This window comes from Rhea americana, unplaced genomic scaffold (assembly GCF_003343005.1).
Source record: "Rhea americana isolate MKP2758 unplaced genomic scaffold, rheAme1 scaffold_173, whole genome shotgun sequence".
NCBI classification, from domain to species: Eukaryota; Metazoa; Chordata; class Aves; order Rheiformes; family Rheidae; genus Rhea; species Rhea americana.
The window spans coordinates 1,427,840-1,449,642 of NW_028185850.1; the positions used below are offsets into that span (position 1 = coordinate 1,427,840).

Here is a 21,803-nt window from a genome sequence, read left to right on the forward strand (position 1 = left end):
ATCTTTTTTTAATTGAGATTTCTAGTCTTGCGTGCCAAGCAGTAGTATACCTATCATTCATAGGGTGTTTTTTTTTTTTTCTGACTTAATAAAAAAGAAACACAATTGGGAAGGACAAATAACAGTTCTTTATGTTGGATGCCCATCCAACTTGACCATCAAAAAATGTTAGCTTGTGCTTTCCTGGCAACATGTTGATCTTAATATATGTAGKTGTCTTAAAATAGGAAATAATTCTGTGTAATCTATTTTCAATATAAATTTATGCATACTATAAAATTATTCACCACAGTTACTATTTTTTACTTTATCTGGTTATCTGTTAGATAGCTTTAGATTTAATGGACATGGAAATCATGGAAATTTGCATCTCCTCGCTTTCCCTTGGGAAAGTATAAACATATTCCTTGTGAGAATGGCACATTATAACTACTACTCACACTTAAAAAAAAAAAAAAAAAGTCTGATGACTAGTTTTTCAGACTCTGAGATCTAAAAACTGAGAAGAGTTCTAGGCACAATCAGCATTATTTGAACAATTGAAGAATTTAATAAATATTTCAGAGATGGTTTAGCTAGATTCTTAGTATAACTTTGTATAACTTTCTCGTATTGTTTTGCTATATCAGCACAAAAATCTTGTTTTTCATTGCATAGTGTAAGTGTAATACAGTTTGCCTTTAAAGCAATGTATAGACAAAAATAAACACCAACAGCMTTGAATCATTAGGGTGGAAAGTTTTTTTTAGTTCTCAGCATTTTAGTTGAAGATTTGTCAACAATATAAGCAAGCATTGACATGAATTTCTTAAATGAGACAATCTGCTGTCCTTGTTAAGTCAAATGCCAGGAGAATAACTTAGGGATGGGATCTCCTTTTGAAGACAAAACTTCTATTTGAACAGTTCTATTTACATGTATGTCAAATGTCATTTCCATGGTGGAGCAAGACTGTCCACTTGGATCCAGAATTTAAGGGGGGACCATTTGGTTTTAGATTCTAGTGAGCATTTGATTTCATTTACTTTCAAATCCTATTATATTCTATTGAAAAATCAAGAAACTATTGGATAATGAAGAAGCCATTTAGGTATGAGATAATCTGTCACTTTTTTTTGATAAACTGCTAAAAATTCAAAAGCTATCACTAATTTTAGTGGACAAGCTTATTGAAAGGTTGCCACGAGGGCTGAGTTTGAGACATTTGGTTGTTGTGACAGCTCTACTCTCTGCCGTAGGGAACTGGCTTTGCTGTATGCTGTGCCACAAAAGAGGCTCATCTGAACTGCTGTCTACTACGTGAACTTCATGTCAAATTGTTAAATTTGACAAACATGTCAAACTGTTTTCTGTACAATCTCAAAATTAGTTTCTTTTCAAAGATAATATAAATTTAGATTCTAAGATAAGCTGATGGCTTATTAATATAATATGGAGTATAGCAAAGGCATGTCTCAATTTCTAGCTAGATTTTCTCGTCAMACAGGTAATAACTGCTTCAGGAAGATCTGAATTCTTCACACTTCTGTTGTTTGTCATGCTGCTACTTACAGTTAACCCAGCACAGTTCAAAGGTTGTCTGACTGTTTCAGGCTGTGTGTACAACACTTGTACAATGTGGATGCTTTTCTGTTGTCTGGAGATTTTAGAATACATTCAAGCATGTCTGAGGCATTTTCCCTGCTAAGTATTTTCTGTTGTCATTAGTGTTATTTTGCAGAGCTACTATGTGAAACACTGCGGTCTACAAACAAAAATTTTCTAATGTGGTTCCCAAACTTAAAAAACAAAGCAAAAAAAAAWTTTATTAATGCACTCTCAATTTCATGTTCGGAACTGATGCTTAGTTGCAGAAGGCAGTCCTGCAGTCTTTGCTGGTCTGGAGTGCTTCAGTTTAGCTTCTTGGGAAGGCGCTGCTCAGAGCTCCAAGGAGGAGTGTCTGGAGCCATCTCGGGGGAGGTTGCTTGCTTTCAGCACTGTTCTGTTTACAAAGGCATGTTCCCKTACTCATTTTCACTGCTTTTCAAGAGGATAGTTTAATAATCTGTGATTTGCTAGAGGGAACGTGCTTCTGTTTGGTATCTGTGGAAGCACACAGAAAGAAGGTGGGAGGCCATTAGAGTTGAACGATACCAAGGTTGCAGAACTATGGCAGTTTTATCCCAACAAAATGAACATCGATATAAGACTGTAGTACAGAAGGGTCTGACTGGTTCATTGGCTTTATTTTGTGAATACTTTGATAAATGCATCTTCTGTATCATCAAATTTACCTCTAAAGTACTAGGCATGGGTGAGTAAGTATCAGTAYTGGCTTTAAAAATTAAAGTTGCCTTAGGAGGATATCATTCATTATTCATTTAGCATGATGTAAAAAGAAGGCTGTCATCTTCCAAAGCAAGCTAAATTAACAGTTTAAAATATTAGCATGTACTCCGCTGTCTCTTTTAGCAAATATATTAGTGACTGTCATCCCTTTAAATATGAGCTGGCATGATTTTGTCTGCTTTTTCTTCAACAGTTGCAAAACTGTAAGTGGAAGTTTCTGAATCTATATTAAATATTTGGCTGCTTCTCCATTTAAAAAATTATAAAGTCTAGATAAATAAACAGGTTTGTCCTGTATTTAATAACTGATATGTGTTGCTTCACACACAGAATCTTGGAGGGCAGAAAAGTACAGTATAAGAGACATGTACAAGTTTTATAAGAATAGAGAAAATATACTGGAAAATATTCATATGGATTATGTATTCTACCTTAGTTTATTATTTATGAGTTTCTCTGGAATATCATTCCAAACCACATAATTAAAGCTGAGGAGTTTAATAATATTATTAGTTTAGCTGCATACATAAATTTATATGCAGGCTGCTAGAGCGTGGAGGAGTGAAGGATTTTACCATCCTAATCACTTGAATTTCAGTATTTCATCTGCTCATTCTTAGTTTTCTAGGAGTGCCTGTGTGATTCCCAGCAACTGTGGCTCTCCAGCTCAGACTCTCCTTGCCCTCCTGAGATGTATGTGTATCATACACAACTTGGAGAGAGCGTGGGATGCTTTGGTGTACTTTGTTGACTTGTTGTATTCTTCTAAGATTTTTCTGTTCACCAATTATGTGTAAAACCCCTTTTAACTGTTTCATAAGGCTTTGAATTACGTATGTGCCTCAGCCCCTTTATAACCATTGYTGTTCATTCCTGTTGTTCCATATGGGTATTCCTCCATCAGGAATTCCAAGGAAGCTGTTTCATAAGAGATTTTGATCTTTTAGTGTACCTAATCTAATTTTTTAAAAGTCAGGTTTATTTAATAGGAGTAATAGTAATGAGCCTTATGTTAAGGATATCATTTTAGAAAGTGCTGTTGTGGTCGTCTTCTGCTGAAGAAATAAAAAAGCGTATTAGCTCATGTCTAGAATGAAATTCAGTTCTGCCTCAGGTGTCTTGTGAGGGGCAAAACTGAGTGAAATTTGTAAATTATAATCAGTGGGAAAGTACATGCCATTGGGGAAACTCTGACGGATTTTCCCATCCAAAGTCTAGGGAATTGTTTAATTTGCCACATGTTGATGTTGTAAATGTTGTAAATAAACTGAGAAACTGTAAAGTACTGTTAAATAATCTCTAAATTACAACACAAAGTAATTAAAGAAGGAGGTCAAATTACAACGCTAAGTAAGTAAAGAAGGTGGTCATGTAGCAGGCTTCTTATTGACCGYGCAGGACTTGATCACGTTATGTTGGTATTTTCATTTAGACACCAAAAGATTTAGGTCAAGTAAGACCTAAGGTAATAGYAAGGCAAAATGAGGAAAATAATACTTTAAATAATTTTAAAATAAAGGTCATTATTAACAGGAGTCTTACAAGTTATATAGTAGTGCCTGCTGGGTTTCTTCCAAAAGAGAAGAGAAAAAAATTAGCCATTAGAATTCATGAGCGTAWTTTTTGTGAGGAAAATGAATGTTGATAAGGCCGAATGTCTGATTTTGGAGGTAGTAATGCCAGCTTACCTTATGCTCCTTAAGGAAGGGACTAAAATCACTGACTAGACAGAATCGAGCTCAGATACGATACCAGGTTTCTTCTCCACATCTAAGGCGAAACTACTCCTGCAAGTTGCTTCCTGAATTACCTTTACATACTCTGAATTCTGGCCTGATTCAGAACTCAACCCAGTAACGTAAAACTGTGACACAAGCTGCGAAAACCTACAGGTTGCAGAGAAGAGCTGCTCTGCCAACCCGTAATGTAGATATTCATTCGGGGGGGGGGGGTCATTTGTTTTCTCTCCATTTTCCTCATAATTTTCATATTGGCAGGAAAGGGGGCAAAAAGAAAACATGTTCTCTCTTGATAGTTCTAAAGTGCTGAAGTGTTACCTGCTCCAGAAAAGCAGGAGGAATGAGACAAAATTAAATTATTGATCCTGAGAATTTGCATTTATTTTTAAGCAGCTGGTTGCTTTTTTTTTGACTACTTCAGCTGGATAAAGACTGCATGTCTGCTCATGCTGTTTATGTTCAGTAACTCATTATAGTTGTTAAAGAGTTCTTTAGTTTCTTGCTTTTAAGACCAGGTAAGAGGAGAAGAGGCTGGTATTCCCAGGTGGAAAATTAAAGCCCTAAAAGAAAACTGTCTTGAAAAAAAAAGTAATTTCACTTGCAGTACCTTGACCAATCACRTTTTCATCATTTTTCATGTGTTCTTTTCTTTCATAAACCCATAGACATTTCATTGTAGACAAAATTTCCAGAGGAGTTCTACATCAGTCGCCAGCASTACTATATCTGTACACTGTTCCTGGGACTGATGGCTGCTAGCATGTCTGTGAGCTTTAGTGCGCTTCAATATAGATTTAGAAACACAATTATTAGGATATTTTAAAAGCACGGGGCTAGATTTCCACAAGGAAGAAGACAGTGATGGTGATTTTAGAAAGTGTAAATGGCAGAGGCAGCTGCCTCTGCTTCTTTGTCTTTGACCATTTCTCTAGCTCTGTGGCACGTTGTTTGGGCTTGATAGTTGCCTTCTAACTTAGAAGACCCGAAAGCTCAGCATCGCTCAGTCAGCAATGGGCAAGTAATACCCTTTTGGACTAAATCTGGAACAGGGRAAATACACTACACTACAGAAATGAATTTTTTTATTAATGTACTCTAGAGGAACTTTCATTTGATTAGGTACAGTATAACCTAATGTTAGGTTCCAGTATTACCATAACCACCTCTGTTAACTACTTTAGGGGCTCATTATTTATGCATGGTTTCAGTCTAGTTTAAAATACAAGAAGGACATAGTTTGGTTGCTGCTAAAATAAATATGTTTGGAACACCAAAGCATTAATTTGCTAATTTCTTCTTGCAAAAATGGCCCTCTCCTTTGCTGATATAAGTGGCAGTGGGAAAGAGAAAAACAGTGCTTCTTGGCTATTTATCTTGTTTGGGCCTTAAAGCAAAAACCTTGAAGAAATTTCAGTAAAATTATTTTTGGACTGTTGGCTTTAAAATCTTTAAATTTTACAGAATAACTGTATACATTTATGATAGCTCTTAAAAAATAACTAAGTTTTACCAATATGCATTTTGTTGAATGATAATCCCTTCATGCTATCTCCTATTTTTTTGTCTCCCCCCCCCCAAAAAAAATAACCCCACAGGTCTAAAAAAGACAAAGCTAAAGCAGGAGTAAAACCAGATACTTCTGATCAAGAACCAGAGGGACTGACACTTTTGGTACCAGACATCCAAAAGACTGCTGAGATAGTTTATGCTGCTACTACCAGTTTGCGCCAAGCAAACCAAGGTAAAATAGATATACTTTTATAAGAACTGTGTAACAGTTATTTGTAATATATTCATTAACAGAAAACTTAAAAATTGGCTTAAAAGCAAGAAAAAAAACTTCCCTTCTACCTCTGCTACTGACTACATTCTCAAAGGTGTGTGGAACCTCGTGTTAGTCTTCCTAAAATCTAGATCAGGCTAAAGAATAGCAAGGTAGAGTACGTTCTGCAGCCTTCGTTACAACTACGTAGCATCTTGTATTTTGCCAAAAAAAGAAAAAAAGGGGGAGGTACGTGACCTTTAGTAATAATACTTTGCTGCTAATCCAGTTCACAAGATTTAATTTTAACACTTAACTAAATGAATACAGCACAAAAATATATGTCATGGACTGAACCTGCAGCTATTAGGACTATTTGATTGTCTAGTAAAGTAAACAAAGGATTAAATAGCTTAATCAGTGAAGTGAGTTTTATGAAGGAGTGTATAAGAAACTACTGATTTTAGAGAGTGCATCAGAAAAGCTTGTGTGAATATCCATCCACAGAGGAAGCATATGTCAGATTCATTTTTTAAAAAATCATTAGAAGTAACAATAATTGACCACTCATAGCAGTGCTAGTCAAGAATAATTTCTGAGCTTACTATCTACTTTCAGCTGTCCAGATAATGAAATACCTAATAGTGAGAAAAATGTCCAGATAATGAAATATGTAGCAGTGAGAAAAACAAAATTGTATGTTATGAATGATTCCAATTTTCTGAGTTCTCTGCAAACAATGCAAAGGTAAAATGTCATTTCAAGTTAAATAAATCACCAGGTGTTTGGTGTACTTGTCTAAAAATTACATGATTAATTGCAAATAATTAATCACATTTTTTAAACAGAAAAGAAGATGGCTGAATATTCCAAAAAGGCTGCTGTAAAGCCCAAGCCTTTGTCTGTTTTACGGTCTCTTGAAGAAAAGTATGTGGCTGTCATGAAAAAACTCCAATTTGGTAAGTTGAGAAGTGTGAAAATTTGTAATTTAGAAAGCGGATAMCTAAGAAATAGAAAATCAGTTAAAGTGAACCCCAAATTATTTTTAAAATTATTAACTTATATACTTACATGAGCAGTGATATTTTTCACACATGGAAAATTACCAAGTCTGTATTTTTAGTTTACCAACTAATTTGTGTTCATTGAACTAATATGAAATGTATTAAGCATGCACTAGGTCAGTTCAAGGGGCAGATTACACAATTCAATGGTAATATTCATGTTTTCATTCCAGTAATGACTTGTGAGATTTTTCAGTCCTCAAATTTTATTGCAAATGTTAGTAATTTTCTTTTAGAAAGCTTATATGCCAAGTTGTATAGATATTTGTTAAAAATGCAGCTTTTATTTTTTAAATAGAATGGAATTCAGATCGAAATGCATTTTTAAAGTAAAATGAAGCTGTAGTAAACTTCATTCTGCCCTCTCAGAAGGTGTGATATGTTGCATTTGGAAAATGTGATGGGAATGAGTGCTTATTTTGGCAATAAAAGAAACATGTTCAAATTTTATTAAAAAACCTAATACTATATCATCCTAATAAAGCTGTAAAAAATACTGCAAAAGCATGTTCTATGAATATTTTCTTTAAGTTGCATTGACAGCATTTGCAATCATGTTTATTTGCTTTTGTGAGCATTTGCAAAGGATTTTCTACACAAACATGGAAGGAAGGGAAGGGCAGTAAGGGAAGTTCATAATAGTAACTTTTTACCCAGGCAGCCAAACTACAGATTTTGCTAAACAATTATAGAAAATTAGCCTCTAATCTGTTAGATCTTTTAGTAACATTGCAACCACCACAAAATTAAATACTATTGGCACTCCTCTTCACACTGAATCCATTACTAGCATTATTATGTATTCATAAGTAGCATTGTATTCCTGGTCTGGAGTAGATGGTAGCTTTTTAAATCAGGAGTAGTTTACATTGGACAAGTTGCATATGAAAGCTTGTAAATTAGCTGCAGGAATTCATTTGACTCAGGACTGTTAATACTTTTGTTTTCTGTGATCACTGTTGACTCACAAAATATGAGGATTTTTTAATGATGCAAATGAAACTTTCCTGATTTCAGTACTCAGAAATATTTATCCCAAACTAATTCATTAATAACTTCACCTTTTTCCCCTGATGCAATGGAATTTTCTTCTGTTCTAGATACATTTGAAATGGTTTCTGAAGATGATGATGGAAAATTGGTTTTTAAAGTAAATTACCACTACATGTCTCAGGTGAAAAATGCAAGTGACGCCAACAGTGCTGCCAGAGCCCGACGTCTTGCTCAAGAAGCTGTGACTCTTTCAACATCTCTGCCTCTCTCATCTTCATCCAGCGTCTTTGTACGTTGTGATGAGGAACGGCTTGACATTATGAAGGTAAAGAGGCAAAGTTATTTTTGATTTCCCTCTTTGAGCTTRCCATATAAATTATTGAAGTGCCTTGAATCTTAGGAAAAATCAGAAATATTTCATTTATACTTTAATTGCTGTCTTTTAACTTACACTATTTTATAAGTAGTTTCTAATAGCTCTGGTTAATTCAGTGCTCATTCTCCCTCTAAAATCTTCATATGACTTCTATCGTTCCAATTTTATTCCTATTTAAGCTTTATATAGCTCTTTTAAGTGTATGTAAAAAGTGATACTTTAGAGTTTGACACTGATTTCTYAGTTTCTCAAGAGCTTTACTGGGAGGGCAGGGGGGGAAGCTCCCTCTACCTGTAGAGGACTTTATTAGCTCAGGAGATTTCACAGGAAGAGGTTCGCTCTTCAGCAGTTCTGAAAGGAAAGCTTTAATTGTGCAATGCCATTAAGGTCAAAGTGTATCTTTCGGTACTACCATTTAAGTCTGTTAAAAGCAGTAGATATGAAGTATGTTGAATATATCTGGACTTGAAATTTGATGACAGAATTCTATTAAAAACATGCAATAAGAGGTAGAATTAGCTCCTTCCATTTTGCTTGCCATTTGTAATCTAGCTGGAGAAATGAACATTAGCAGAGGGCTTCACTTGCATCAAGGTGAACAAACTGCATATGATGATGTCTAATGGTATTTTCTGAAAAGCAGCATGCAGAAATAAAATTTATTATGTAAATCATCAAAATCTTGATAGAGTGACAAATTAAAGTGTTTTTTTTCTGAACACTCTCTTTTTAACATTGGTAGGTTCTAATTACTGGTCCTGCAGATACCCCTTATGCAAATGGTTGCTTTGAATTTGATGTATATTTTCCACAAGACTATCCTAATTCCCCTCCACTTGTGAATCTGGAAACAACTGGAGGCCACAGTGTTAGATTTAATCCAAATCTCTACAATGATGGCAAGGTAGGTGAACTTTGTTCTTGCACATAAATGTAAAATTTAAATATAGATTTTTATATCTTTTTTTTCTATTACCCTGCTATGTGCTTGATGGCAAGAAAATGAGATCGATGGAACTTGTCCCTCCCCCCCCTTTTTTTTTGTATTTTAAGTATGATAATTCTGAATCCAAGAGATAAAACAATTTAAGAATGGATGTACTGCTTGAGACCAGAGGCATGTCTTACCCAGTATCTCCTCTTCACCTATAGAGAAGGTGCTTTTTTCAGGGTGAGGCATATCATTTTATACTCTGGGTTTGCTGACCCTGTGAGTTTTCCAAAATGTAACTGCTCACCTGCATCCTTTGAGGTAGTGGATGGACTGGGCTTGCTATTTTGTTAAAATTTGTCTTCAAACTGAAGTGAAAATTGGTTTCATAGTTTTGAATGGAAACGCTCTCCCTTCTGAATAGTCTTGGAGCTTGTGTATTTTTAAAGCCTTTATCAACTGGATTTGACCATCAAAAATGAAGTAATTTTGACCTAGAGAAATGTTCTTTTTCCATCTTCCTTGCTAAGTTAAACAGGCAGAAATCTATTCTGACTAGCTGAAATACCTATGGTACTTTCCATGGAAGAAGTGTCCTTCATATCAAGTGCAACTGATTGTGTTTGCTAACTGCTTTTTGCACCTTTTCTTAAGGGAAGATAGAGAAAGCCGTTCCTTAACCTTGGTATCCTTTATAGAAGAACAGGCAACTACAAAATATGGGTGTCCAACTTTTTAAGCAAAACTTTTAGATCAGGTAAAGGTAATGGAAGTGCAGGCTCATACCTCCTTTACTCCCCCCACGCCATCCCYTGGCATACCATATCTCTTTAGTATGTTGTGGCTCATTCTAAAGGCTCCAAAAGCTATCAAAAGAGCACATGTATACCATGGAGATGCTAATTCTGTTTATATTAAAAGTTAGGCACATGTGAAATTCTCTGTAGAGCTACACAGATGGTTATGTACATGTCTCCACTGAAGCCTAAATCCAAAAACTAGCTTTGGTGACATTCTCTTAGATAAGAATACCAGTAAGGCACTCCTTCACCTTTTTTAGTATAAAAATTTAATCCATAGGCTGACATGCTCACTGTTTTCAGAAGCTCTAATGCTGTCTTCTAGTATTAGGCCCAGGTTTTTCTGTTAAAAGTACACACACAGTGTAACTCAGACTGGAGACTCTTCCCTTTCTTCTGTGCCTAGCATTAAGCCTTGGTGAATACTCTCCTCTCCACATTTTCTGTTAATTCTTTCTCACTATACTCCCTGTCTTTGATTGTTCCATTTTGTGATAGGATTCAAGAACTCCACTGACTTTACTATAAAATTCCAGATCAGTCGTAAGAGTTAAGGATGTTTACAATTCCTTGATAGACTATGTGACCAGAAACCACCTGTGGAATGTTTTTTTTTCCTTTTTTTTTTTTTTTTTTTTTTGAAAATAAGCATGAGAACAGTATTTAATGCGAAAAGTAAGAAATCAGATACTATTCATGATTCATTTATTTCTGGAGCCACTACAATCCATAATTTTTCCTTAAAAAGATGTTGTATACCTTGTTTTGCTCATTTATTGGCATGCTGTTCTTCCTTATCCACACTATTTTTGTTTCAAGTTAGAGCTTCATAGAAAATGAATCTGTCTTTTAGAATGCAGTATTAYTTGCTCAGCCCAAGTAGAGCAAATTTATCATAATGTTTGTCTGTGGTATTAATAATGTCACCTTTCCAGGTATGTTTAAGCATACTTAACACGTGGCATGGAAGGCCGGAAGAGAAGTGGAATCCTCAGACATCAAGTTTTTTGCAGGTGAGCACTACTTCTTTCTCTTCAGTGGATATCATTTAGGAGTAATAAGTGGTTAATCAGTCCTAGTGCTTTCTTTATAGTGTTTTTAAACCAGATTTTTCCCTCAAATAAGCATCAATAGAACAAATATCCTGAACATAYCCTAGTGTGACATTTCTGCTTTGTCACTAGTAACAGGTTCATCTAAAGTTATGTCTACGCAGTATTTTGCAAGTGGACTTGAGCTTGGTCCACCTATGTTCCAAGTCAACAAGCAGAAATTATACTAGTAAATTATGCTATTTAGAAGACAAAAAAGCCCACCACATCAGCATGATTTCAAGGGAGTCCAGAACACAGCAAAGCAAACTTGCATCCGATTCACAAGTGAGAGTAGAAATATTAGTCCTTCAAAGAACAGTGAAAGAGCTGCAGGGAAGTTTGTAACAGTTCATTGTCATTTAAATGTGGTGTTATTGTAAGGATGAAATTAGTATGTTGTGAATSTCTAGCAATGAGTCATACCTTTTGAAGGTGGACTTTTTTTCTTCCATGTGTAAACATCCTTTCATTGCATCAGCAGCTGTGATGGAATACTATAATCTTTATTTACTTATGTCTAGGCAATTATATTTAGCAGCTACAATCAGAATAAATAGACCATTAACATGGATTTGACAGAACTCAAACTGAAAACATGCAGTATACAAAATTGCCAGAGCACGACCGTGCTGACTTTCTTGTATCTGCAAATGATTATCTTGCTGGAAGGTTGAGAAAAGCTGCTTCATGTATATGAAGCTCACCTTAGAGCAACTGAGAGGGAAGAAAAAGAAACAAAACACAACTAAGTTTGTTTTTGACAAATGTTGGGACTTAGCAGTAAAAATCAATCTGTTTTACCTAGGAAAACCTTCACAGCAGAATTCCTGGTAATTAAACTAGTTTAACTTTTGTAACAGAATAAGATGTGACACATTCARATATGAAAGGAATTAATCAAGAGTTACCCCTCACCAATTTATTAAGAACTAGAAGCCTTTCCAGTCGATTGCACATTGCTGACTGATGCCTGTGCAATGAGATTAGAAATCCAGAGAAGCACATGCAACCTGGCTGGAGTGAATTGGACTTGAAAACCAGGGCATATAATGCTATAGATACTTGTTGTTCGAGGTATCAGAGCACCAGCTTAAATCTGTAAGGGAAGCTGGGAGCATTGTGCATATTTCTATACTTTTGTGCTTTTGTAAATGTGGAGATTTATCCTGATTAAGGCTCAGCACAGATGGGAATCTTGACTTGAATGCAAGTAGTTGCTCAGTTTTCTTCATAATACTTCATAAAGGTGTTTTCTTTACACAGGCCAAAATGTCTAAGACTATACACTGATCATACAAACATATACTTACATTCTATATGATAAATACATGCTGTAAAATGATCTAACAATTGCCCAGATTTGGAGGCAGTGTTGTTAACATGAAATCAGCTCAGACCTGTGCTCCCACTCGCGCTCTCTCGCACTTGCTCTTGCATGCACGCATGCACGCTCGCTCTCATTGCTGTTACAAAGCTTCCAAGAGTAGAATTTTCATGACTGACAGTTACATATCTCTGTAGTTCTTGCTTATACAGAGTAAGTAGTTTTTAARTAATTGTGCAGACCATTTTATGTAGTTATTAGTTTGAGCATACATTGCTGTTTACATTGTACTGAAATGTAACAAAACATGAAGTTATTTAGGACAGCCGTCCTGCAYTGCAAGTGATTTTGGCGTCCTCTGGCCACCCACAGCTCTCTTGTTGTAGGTTACTAGCATAGGGGACACACTGCCATAGACAAGAAAGGCTTATAGAGGTTTGTCTTATCATAGAGTTTCTATTGATAKGTAGGCCTAAGTGACCTCAGTTTCACAGAAATCCTGTTCAGCTGTGTTAAGATCTTGCTTTTGTAAACAACAGCTTTAATAAAGCCAATGCTAACAAAGCAGTTCTGAAGCCTGCAGTGAGGATGACTATGAGGAACACACTCAAGTGCTAAACTCTGACCTCACTGAACCACCTTCTAGCTTCACTGCACTGGAAGTCATTTAATGCCATAGTCACAGTAGCAGTACTTTAAAACTTCAAAAGTTTGCTCTTAAAGGTTTTGCAAGRTACCTAGGTGAAACAGCAGTCTTTTCCTGCAAAGCAGACCTGTTACTGGTGATCAAAAAATTGTTATTCAAAATGCTTTTTCACYTTCTCATCCCTCAGTTGTAAACTGTTTTCTAATGTCAAGTTTTACAGGTTAGTTTCTCAAATAAATTAGAGTATTAACTTACTTGATCCTTAACAATGAGCTTTTGATTACAGGGAGGAATGTTTTAAGAGGTACTTTAAGGTTTTCCCGTATAGCTTACTAGAACAAGAAATTTCCAAGCTGGAAGAAAGAGTTTCCCAATTATTATTTTTAAGATTTGCTGTTATCACCCTCAAGTTTATGATGGGAATTTTTGTGCCAGCTAAGATTCTGTGGGCAAGATCTGCGCAACTACTGAACAAAATGATTTAATTGCTTGGATAGTGCCATACTTTCTGCCTTTTTGATRTTTGATGAGGCACTTCAGGTAACTTAAAATCTTGAAATTGTTATGTAATGTTAATTTTTGGCCATTTGTGTCATTATAGGGACATACCTTGTTAGTTAGAAGAAAAAGATAGGTGAGGGTTAGCATGTTATCCTTTCAACAGCACCTAGTCAYTTGATTGCTTTAACTGTCACAGGAACTGACACTCTGTTTATTACACAAAGAAATCTAGATCTTTGACTTTATCTTACTCTTTATTTTTTCCTAAGAGGCAAGTAGATTTTTCTTATAAAGAAAAAATTGGGATAGTATTTCTGTTTTGTAAATATACACAAAGTCATCCAGTCATTTCAATCATTTAATGTATTTTCTGCACGCTTGGGTTTTCAGCCTGTTGTATCATTTTTCAATAATTTTCAGTATAATAAAGGCATTCCGAGTTGTTCATAAAAATGTTTGTACAGGCTGCTGTGACTGAATGCTCTAACAAAGAAGAGTGGCTTGTTGCTACAGTTAGATAGCAGTACAGCGTGGGGAAATATAGCCTTACAAATAAATTTTGATGCTTCAACTAATAACTTCCTATTAAAAAAAAAAAAAAAAAGTTTGAGAGAGGAGCTCTCTAATTTCAGTGTTACTGGGTAGCATAGTTTTCCRTGGGGCCATCTAATTAGCATTTGGAAATGAGTGCAAAGTATATTGCCAATTAAGAGGGTTTTCATAGATAACAGCTTCAGAATGTGTTTGATGCAAATTCTTCTTTAATATCTCAGTCACCTATTAAGTTATTATTTTTGTTACAAGTATTTAATTTTAAACCCAGGGTTGCTTTCTTAACAGACTAAGGAACAAATTCTTAGTATAAAGCATGATTTAATGATTTCTACTTTCAGAAAAGTAAACATGTTCTGAAAATTCCACAAATATTCTATATACTTCAAAATAGTCTTAATTGAGATGCTTGAAATGACTCTTGAATTAAGACAGCTCTATAAGTACTCTGCAAAACTGCATAGTGAATTCAAAGAAATCAGGTTTGTCTTCAATTCTGGCAGTAATTGACTTAGTCTCATCCTCATTTCTTACGTCTTGGTTTCCCAGTCTACAATTAGACCGAGCTAGAGGTAATGCTTTTCTTGATAAATTCTGTCTTTTAATGACAAATCCTTGTGCTGTTATAAAAAGGGAGGCTCCTTGGGGAGTGACAGAAATGGCTTTAGAGTTGGGGAAGGAATGCAGTGTGTCTTACACTGGCTTAAAGCATTTGCTGAACTGTGAATAGCCAGATTTGACTTCATAAAGGATTTGGAGTTTCCTGGATAGATATGCAGAAGTTGGACTTTGTGTCCTGTAGAGAGTCAGTACAGACTGAAGCACTGGCTTTTGAGATGCTCAGAACTGTTAAATGAAAAAGATGGTCTTTTGCATTTTTTGCTAGTCATCACTTTGGTGCATGGCTTTCTTACATACATGAATTTAGTAATCAAGTCTGGAGATCATATATGGTGAGCTATAGCCCAAGTTGTCCTCTAGAGTAGAGTGGCATTTTATGGCTCTGAAAGGTTACTTCATTTGCTGTCAAGATTAATGGACAGCCGTGAACATTAGGAGCCACACAGAATCTGGATGCACTTGTTATTTCTGGTAAAAGAAACACTATGGAGTGGCCAGGTTCTTCAAAGTGCTCCTATCCATCTTGTCTTGAAGAGTGGCTTTGTGTGTATGCAGCTCATTCCTGAACTTGCTTGGTTTAAAAAATATGAAACAAAACAAGCAAAAAAAAAAAAAAAGGAAGATGACATTACTCCTGGAACTCACGTAATATATGTATCACAAGCTATTTGTGGTGATGACAAAGCAGCTGTCCACACTGTGACAGATAAGGTGAAGTACACTTGTGAGAACTGTAAAGGTTCTTCCAAAGCCTGCAAGTAAGCTAAGTATATGAAGAAAGCTGAAGAAAGATAAAGTGTAACTATAGTGTCTTCAATTACAATTAGTGTTCAATTAACAGAGAACTTTGGGGGACATGTTAGATAATTGACTAACTAGTCTTTTTAACTTTCATCTTTACATCACAGAAATGTATTGAGAAATAAGCACATAGATACAATAAACCTGAAGTTTGCAATGGCTTGTCTTGGTTCCTATGGCATTTTCTGAATTTCTCCTTTCCTTGGAGTAATTACTTCATAGTACAGAATAGGTTTTCTGTTCCAGATCCAGAAGGACTGTACAGTTTCTGTTTCAGCGTAGTAGAATTGCACCCTGGACTTCAGGAGAGCAGCTTTCAGCTTGGCAGGATGTCATGGAAGACTGTCCTGAATGGCAAGATGGCCCTGGAGAACTGGTTGATCAGTTCCCTAGAAGTACAAGAATGGTCCATTCCAGTGTTGGGAAGTCAAGCAAGACTAGCAGAAAGCCAGCATGGATAAACRATGAACTCCTGCCTGAGCTCAACTGCAAAAAGTACACAGGAGGTKCAAGAGGGGATGTGTTATGAGGGAGGAATATGAATTCACTGCTCAAGCATGCAGGAGAGAAATGAAGAGACCTAAAGCTTAGCTGGTCTTGAAAGTGGCAAGGGATATAAAGAGGAATAAGAAGGGCTATTTGTAGGTAYGTTGGCAACTAAAGCAAAGCTAAGGAAAATGTGGTCCTGCTGCTTAGTGGTGCAGGGAATATAGGGACAAAGAACATGCAAAAGGCAGAAGTCTTTGACTCACTGTAGTGGTAAGGTTTGCTCTCCCAGAACTGAGCAACTAGTAGGATGGTCTGTGAGAATAAGGAATTGCCCACAGGAGAGGAAAAAGTAAGGAGAATTTAGATTGACTGGATCCATAAATCCATGGAACMAAATGTGGTGCATCCAAGGGAGCTAGCCAGTGTTACTGCAAAATCACTGTCATCTTTGAAAGCTCATGATGATCAAAGGACCTTCCTGATGACTGGCTGGCCTCACCTGAATCTAGGAAAATTACAGGGCAAATCGTCCTGGAAGCTATTTCCAAGTACATGAAGGACAAGGTGATCTGAGAACAGCCAAAATGGATTTACCAAGGCAAACAGTGCCTGGCCAACCTGCTTGCCTTCTACAATGAGTTGACAGCCACTGCTTGCCTTTTGCACACAGAGCCAGCTGGTTGACTTCAGCAAGGCCTCTGATGCAGTCTCCAAGTCTCCTTGTAGACAAGGAGATAGGGATTTGTGAGATATGGTGTGAGGGGTGGAAAACTGGCTGGACCAATGGCCAAGAGGAGATCTTACTGCTGTCTTCAGTACCTGAGAGGAAAAGGTATAGAGAAGATGGAGCAGACTCCTTTTGGAGATGCACAGCAACAGGAAGAGTACCAACTGACACAAGCTGTGACACTGAAAATKTCAGCATGAGGGTCATCAAACACTAGGAAAGGAGTCCAAGAGAGATTGTGGTGTTTCCATCCTTGGAGATTAAATTCACTCTCCCTACAGGGTGAAAAATGTCTGAATTGGAAATCTGGGCTGTAGTTCCTTGAATAATGAGGAACTACARAGTGAAATTTCCCAAGATTGAACTATTTAATCCAGAGAGAAACTAAAATTCTGAACTGTAACTATAAAATTAATGTGGATGGGCAGCTATATGGGAAACTTTAATCCAAGTAAAAGAAATTCAGTGAAAATAATGTTGATTTTACTTCATGCAGGCCTTAGCTYAATCTGCACAACTGCAGATAGTATTTGTACAAGGGGGGTGAGGATAAGGATTGTAAAATAGATTTGATTGTTAGAAATCTCATATAGCATTCAGGTTTGCAACTTCAAAGTGTTTGTAGGGTTTCATTTTGTGAAGATAGTAAGAAACTGGTTGGAAAAAAGTCCCCACACATTGGGAGAAAAAACACTTTGTAGCTATTAAATGGAAAACAGCTGTAGGATTATATAAATTGCTTAAAAAGAATTAAACAGAACATATTTTTTCTGGCTCAAAGACTAAGCTATTGTCAGACCACCCAAAATGCTTCAGCAATTAATTTTTCTGACCCAAGTGAAGCTGGAAAATCAGATTAGAGTTTTTAGTTCATTAAAATTATGTTTCAGAATAACAACTATTTACTAAGGCCAAGAAAGTACAATGCTGCTTAGTATCCAACTTCTCTGCCAGAGCTTTTTTTTTTTTTTTTTTTCTCCTTAATACTTAAAATACAACATTCTAAAAAACCAGACCCAATTAGTTCTGGACCTGCGAAAAGGCCACAGATCATCAAAACTCTTCAGGTAGCTGAAGCATTGTACTTGAAGTACTCTAATGCACACATGCTAAGCCAAGTTAATCTTCTACTGTTTTAGTTTTGTGAGTGATCCTTTTCTTGCTGGGACCTGATCTGTGAGGCACACCAACAGCACCAAGTGTAACACAAAACAGCCGTGGCTACTTTCAGTCAGCTACTTTGCATGGTGGGCAAGGGAGATGATGTTGTGATGGTGCACACCATACTATATAACTGCTGCTGGTTAGAGTACTTACTTACCTAAGAAATAGAAAAACYTGTTCAATTTTCCTTTTCAGCTGAAAGGGGGATTCTGGTTCGTATTTCCCACTGCAATAACCACATACCCTATTCAGCAGGATATGGACTAGCTGGGCTAGATCACCCTTCAGTGCTAGAGTTAAAGCAAAGTATTGTATAGCTATGAATAGAAAGTATCATGGTGCCAAAAGCAATAAGGATGTGCTTGTGTGAGCTGAAGGTGAGAGTAAGATTAACCTAGGTAATTCAAGTRATTCTTGAGCTGCTGTTCTGAAATGGCATTGCTTTGGCATTGTGTCTATGAAGGGAATAAACAGAGTAGGGAAAGCTGGAACCCTTTTATGCTGGCATTGCCACAAGAGACTTCCAACAGAAAGCCATTCTTAAGAGCACGACTGTCCAGTTGTCAGGGCACTGCCCATTGGAAGAACCAACATCTTTAGTTGTCGCTGACATGATAGCTATCATCTGATGTAAGCTTTGTTCTCCACGTGCCAGGTAGAAGACTTGTCATCTGTACCCAAATTCACAAACTGGACTCCTAAAGTAGAAGGTAGCTCCCAGCTTTTAGTTGCATCTAAGTTGGGAGGTGAATGAGACACAACTGCCCTGATGTTTATCAGCTGTAGTGGATGTCTTGCACCTCATTATGCAAGGTGCTGGAAATACCATTCTTAGACATGTAGCACATCTTTAATTCCTCAGTGTCTGAGGAAATCACCTCCAAATCACCTTTTCTGAATTCTTTACAGTTACGGACCTAGGTTTGTGACACTGAATTGTAATATCTAAAGTTCTTGTAGGATTTGGTCTAAAGTCCATAAGAAAAATCCCTCTTTTTTTTTTTTTTTTTTTTTTAAAAAAAAATTCTTTTTTTTTTTTTTTTTTTTTTTTTTTTTTTTTTTTTAAAAAAAAGCTACCTGTATTAGCAACATGGTTTTTAGATGTAACATAACTTACTAGGTACAAAAAAAAGCTGACAAGGCCAAACATTTTAACATTGGAAAAATGAGAGACCAAGCCATCAAATCACAGGTGTGCAATACATGTATATTTGGATTCCCAAATATCTATATATTTATGTAATTCTTTGTTTTATATTAGGATTACTAGGACATACAGTTAAATGCCTTGTATGTACTGAAGTATCTATTCCCACATATACCTTATTAAAATTGTGAGGGGAAAATTATCATTTCTTTATTACTGTATTATACTTTGTTGACATAGTAATGAAAATATTTTTCTAACTCAAGAAAAATAATGAATTTTTGTTTTAATACCATGTAACACTCAAAGTATTACATTTAAAAATCTGAAGTTAAACAGCTTAAACATACCTAAAGTAATTGAATGCATATGAAAGAGAAATGAGAAAGCTTGCATCCTGAGATTAATTTCAGTAGTTAAACTCATAGTGAGCAGCCACCTCCCTTATTTCTTTCTCATCTAATTCAGAATTAGAAGAGTTACTAAGTTTACCCCAGGAAGTTTGGGAATTGTTGACTGAGAACTTGGAAAATARTATATTTTATTTCACAGAAGAGAGCAGTCAGACATCTCTTCCTTTAAACATTTTGTTTTACTTATATTTGTATTTTTAACCTATCATTTATTTTGTTTTTTTTCTGTTTGAATAAAATGTACAGTTATATGTCTGTCTTACTTATGTTTCTAAAATGTAGTAATGGTTTCAGGTTGAAAGAATGAACATTCCCTACAACTAGTCTAAGTATTATGTATTACAAATTACAGCACTTTCCTGTAGAAATGTTTTTGTGTATAATGTAAGCAAAAGTATGTATATTTGTAAAAACAAGCAAGTAGCACTGTTAATGTTTATTTTTTTCTTTTAACAGGTGTTAGTGTCTGTCCAGTCACTAATATTAGTAGCAGAACCATATTTTAATGAGCCAGGCTATGAACGATCAAGAGGTACTCCGAGTGGTACCCAGAGCTCCAGAGAATATGATGGAAACATACGACAGGCAACAGTCAAGTGGGCAATGCTTGAACAAATCAGAAATCCATCACCATGCTTTAAGGAGGTATGTTCTGTGTAACTAAGCAAATATTTATGCCAGAGTAGTCAGGAGAATTGATTTTTTTTATGTTGTTTCACAATACATTCCTTTTCCAGTTGCATTTTAACACAAACCCTGAAGAATCTTTATAGCTTGAATGTTGAGAGTAATTCAAATACTTGGAAACACTGTATTGTGCATAAGATCTCTCTTCTATCTTTATTCCCTGAGGCAATTGACTCTTGAGATTTAAGTGAGTAAGAATGTATAGAACTTCATAGCTCCTTTAGTAGGAAAGGGGAATGTATGCAGATGATTGGCACTGACCCAGAAGGAGACTTGGTGTGCAGTTGGACAAAATATAGTTCATGTACTTGGCTAATTCTTAATGCCAGGTAGCACCTGTACAGTAGTGTTTGTTGATTGGCTAACTATGAAGYACATCTCTAAGAAACACGAATTTGAAGCAAGTCTTAGGGAACACTTTGAATAGACCRCAATAATGCAACTTTGAAAAAGTATTTTAAAACAAATTCCAGCATGCACATTATTCATGGAAAAATCCATAGTGGATCTGTGCTAAGCTAGAAATCTGTGTTTTTAGAAAACAACTGTCTTCATGCTGATAAAACAATACTAACCTTCACACTTTCATACTGCCTGAAAAAATGTACAATTCAAGAGAGATGAAGTTCTTAATTTGTTACATTCTTGAAAAGAAACCAAAACTTATTGTTGAGTAATTTAGGTTGGACAGGACCTCTCCTGATGTCATCTAGTCTAATCCATTTATCAAATCAGGTCCAATTGTCTGGGTCCTGAATTTGCATGGCCAAAGATTTGAGGAGAAAAGACTGGAAGATGCATTAAGAGAATTTGCGTGCATATAAATAAATGCAAAATGGTTGGTCAAACGTAAGTCATCTCATGGTTCTACTAGCAACTATTTGGGAAAGCAAGTTTTCTTCTGAACTACTGAAACAGCTGCCACTTCTAAACTGAGAGGTAGAACAAGCTCCCAATTGGTTGTATATTAAAATGTTGGAAAAATGTAGGTTGTTGTAGGATTACTCACATTGTTGGGTATGGCGTATGAGCAAGAGGGTAGACTCCCATCCCTTCCTCGCTGTCCGTAAAAACATCCTTTAGAATGCAAAAAGCATTTCCCATTAAAATTACAGAGTGCTTTAGGGAAGAAGAAATCATCAGACACTTAACCTGCGTGAGTGGAGTTAAGTATTTATATCCATGTGCAGGTAGAAAAGGATGTGCTGTATACTCTGGAGTTTTGAATTAATGAAGAAATACATTTTTTGCTGTTCTGAACTAACTCTGAAATGCTTTACTCAATAAGTTAAAGATCTTGATACAGATAATGTCATGATACTTAGTCAAATAACCTCTGCTAACATATCCTTTTTTTCTAGCTAAATGTAACAATTTCATTCTTGAGAGTTCTCAAATTACTGTCAGGGAGCCAATATCTTCCTTTAATTAAAAAATAGTTGTAATGTTCAATCTTTCTCTTCAGTTAGACAGAAATGAAAGATATGCAGTATTATAGTACTTGGTAAATAAATGAATTCCAGTTCACTGGTTTTGCCCTTTCCTTCCATAGCATCTCAACACTTACGTGCTTACTCTGCAGCTTGGCTTTTTTACTATTACTATAAAGGAAGCACCTGTAACCTGACATCGTTCCTCTCTTTA

At 35.9% G+C, this 21,803-nt stretch overlaps 1 protein-coding gene and 1 long non-coding RNA gene across 5 annotated transcripts in view; one reads left to right on the forward strand and one right to left on the reverse strand.

Moving 5' to 3' along the window:
- BIRC6 (baculoviral IAP repeat containing 6) overlaps positions 1-21,803 on the forward strand; it is a 193,391-nt gene that overhangs the window by 167,689 nt on the left and 3,899 nt on the right. For all 4 annotated transcript variants that reach the window (XM_085301178.1, XM_085301180.1, XM_085301179.1 and 1 more), the window contains 6 exons: positions 5,663-5,808; positions 6,678-6,788; positions 7,994-8,211; positions 9,005-9,166; positions 10,929-11,006; positions 19,929-20,117. In XM_085301178.1, coding sequence (XP_085157304.1) covers positions 5,663-5,808; positions 6,678-6,788; positions 7,994-8,211; positions 9,005-9,166; positions 10,929-11,006; positions 19,929-20,117 — 904 coding nt within the window. The remainder of the gene's footprint in view (positions 1-5,662; positions 5,809-6,677; positions 6,789-7,993; positions 8,212-9,004; positions 9,167-10,928; positions 11,007-19,928; positions 20,118-21,803) is intronic.
- Positions 21,165-21,803, reverse strand: part of LOC146597986 (uncharacterized) — a 30,550-nt gene continuing 29,911 nt past the window's right edge. The window contains exon 3 of the long non-coding RNA XR_014895362.1: positions 21,165-21,236. This is a non-coding gene — a long non-coding RNA (uncharacterized LOC146597986). The remainder of the gene's footprint in view (positions 21,237-21,803) is intronic.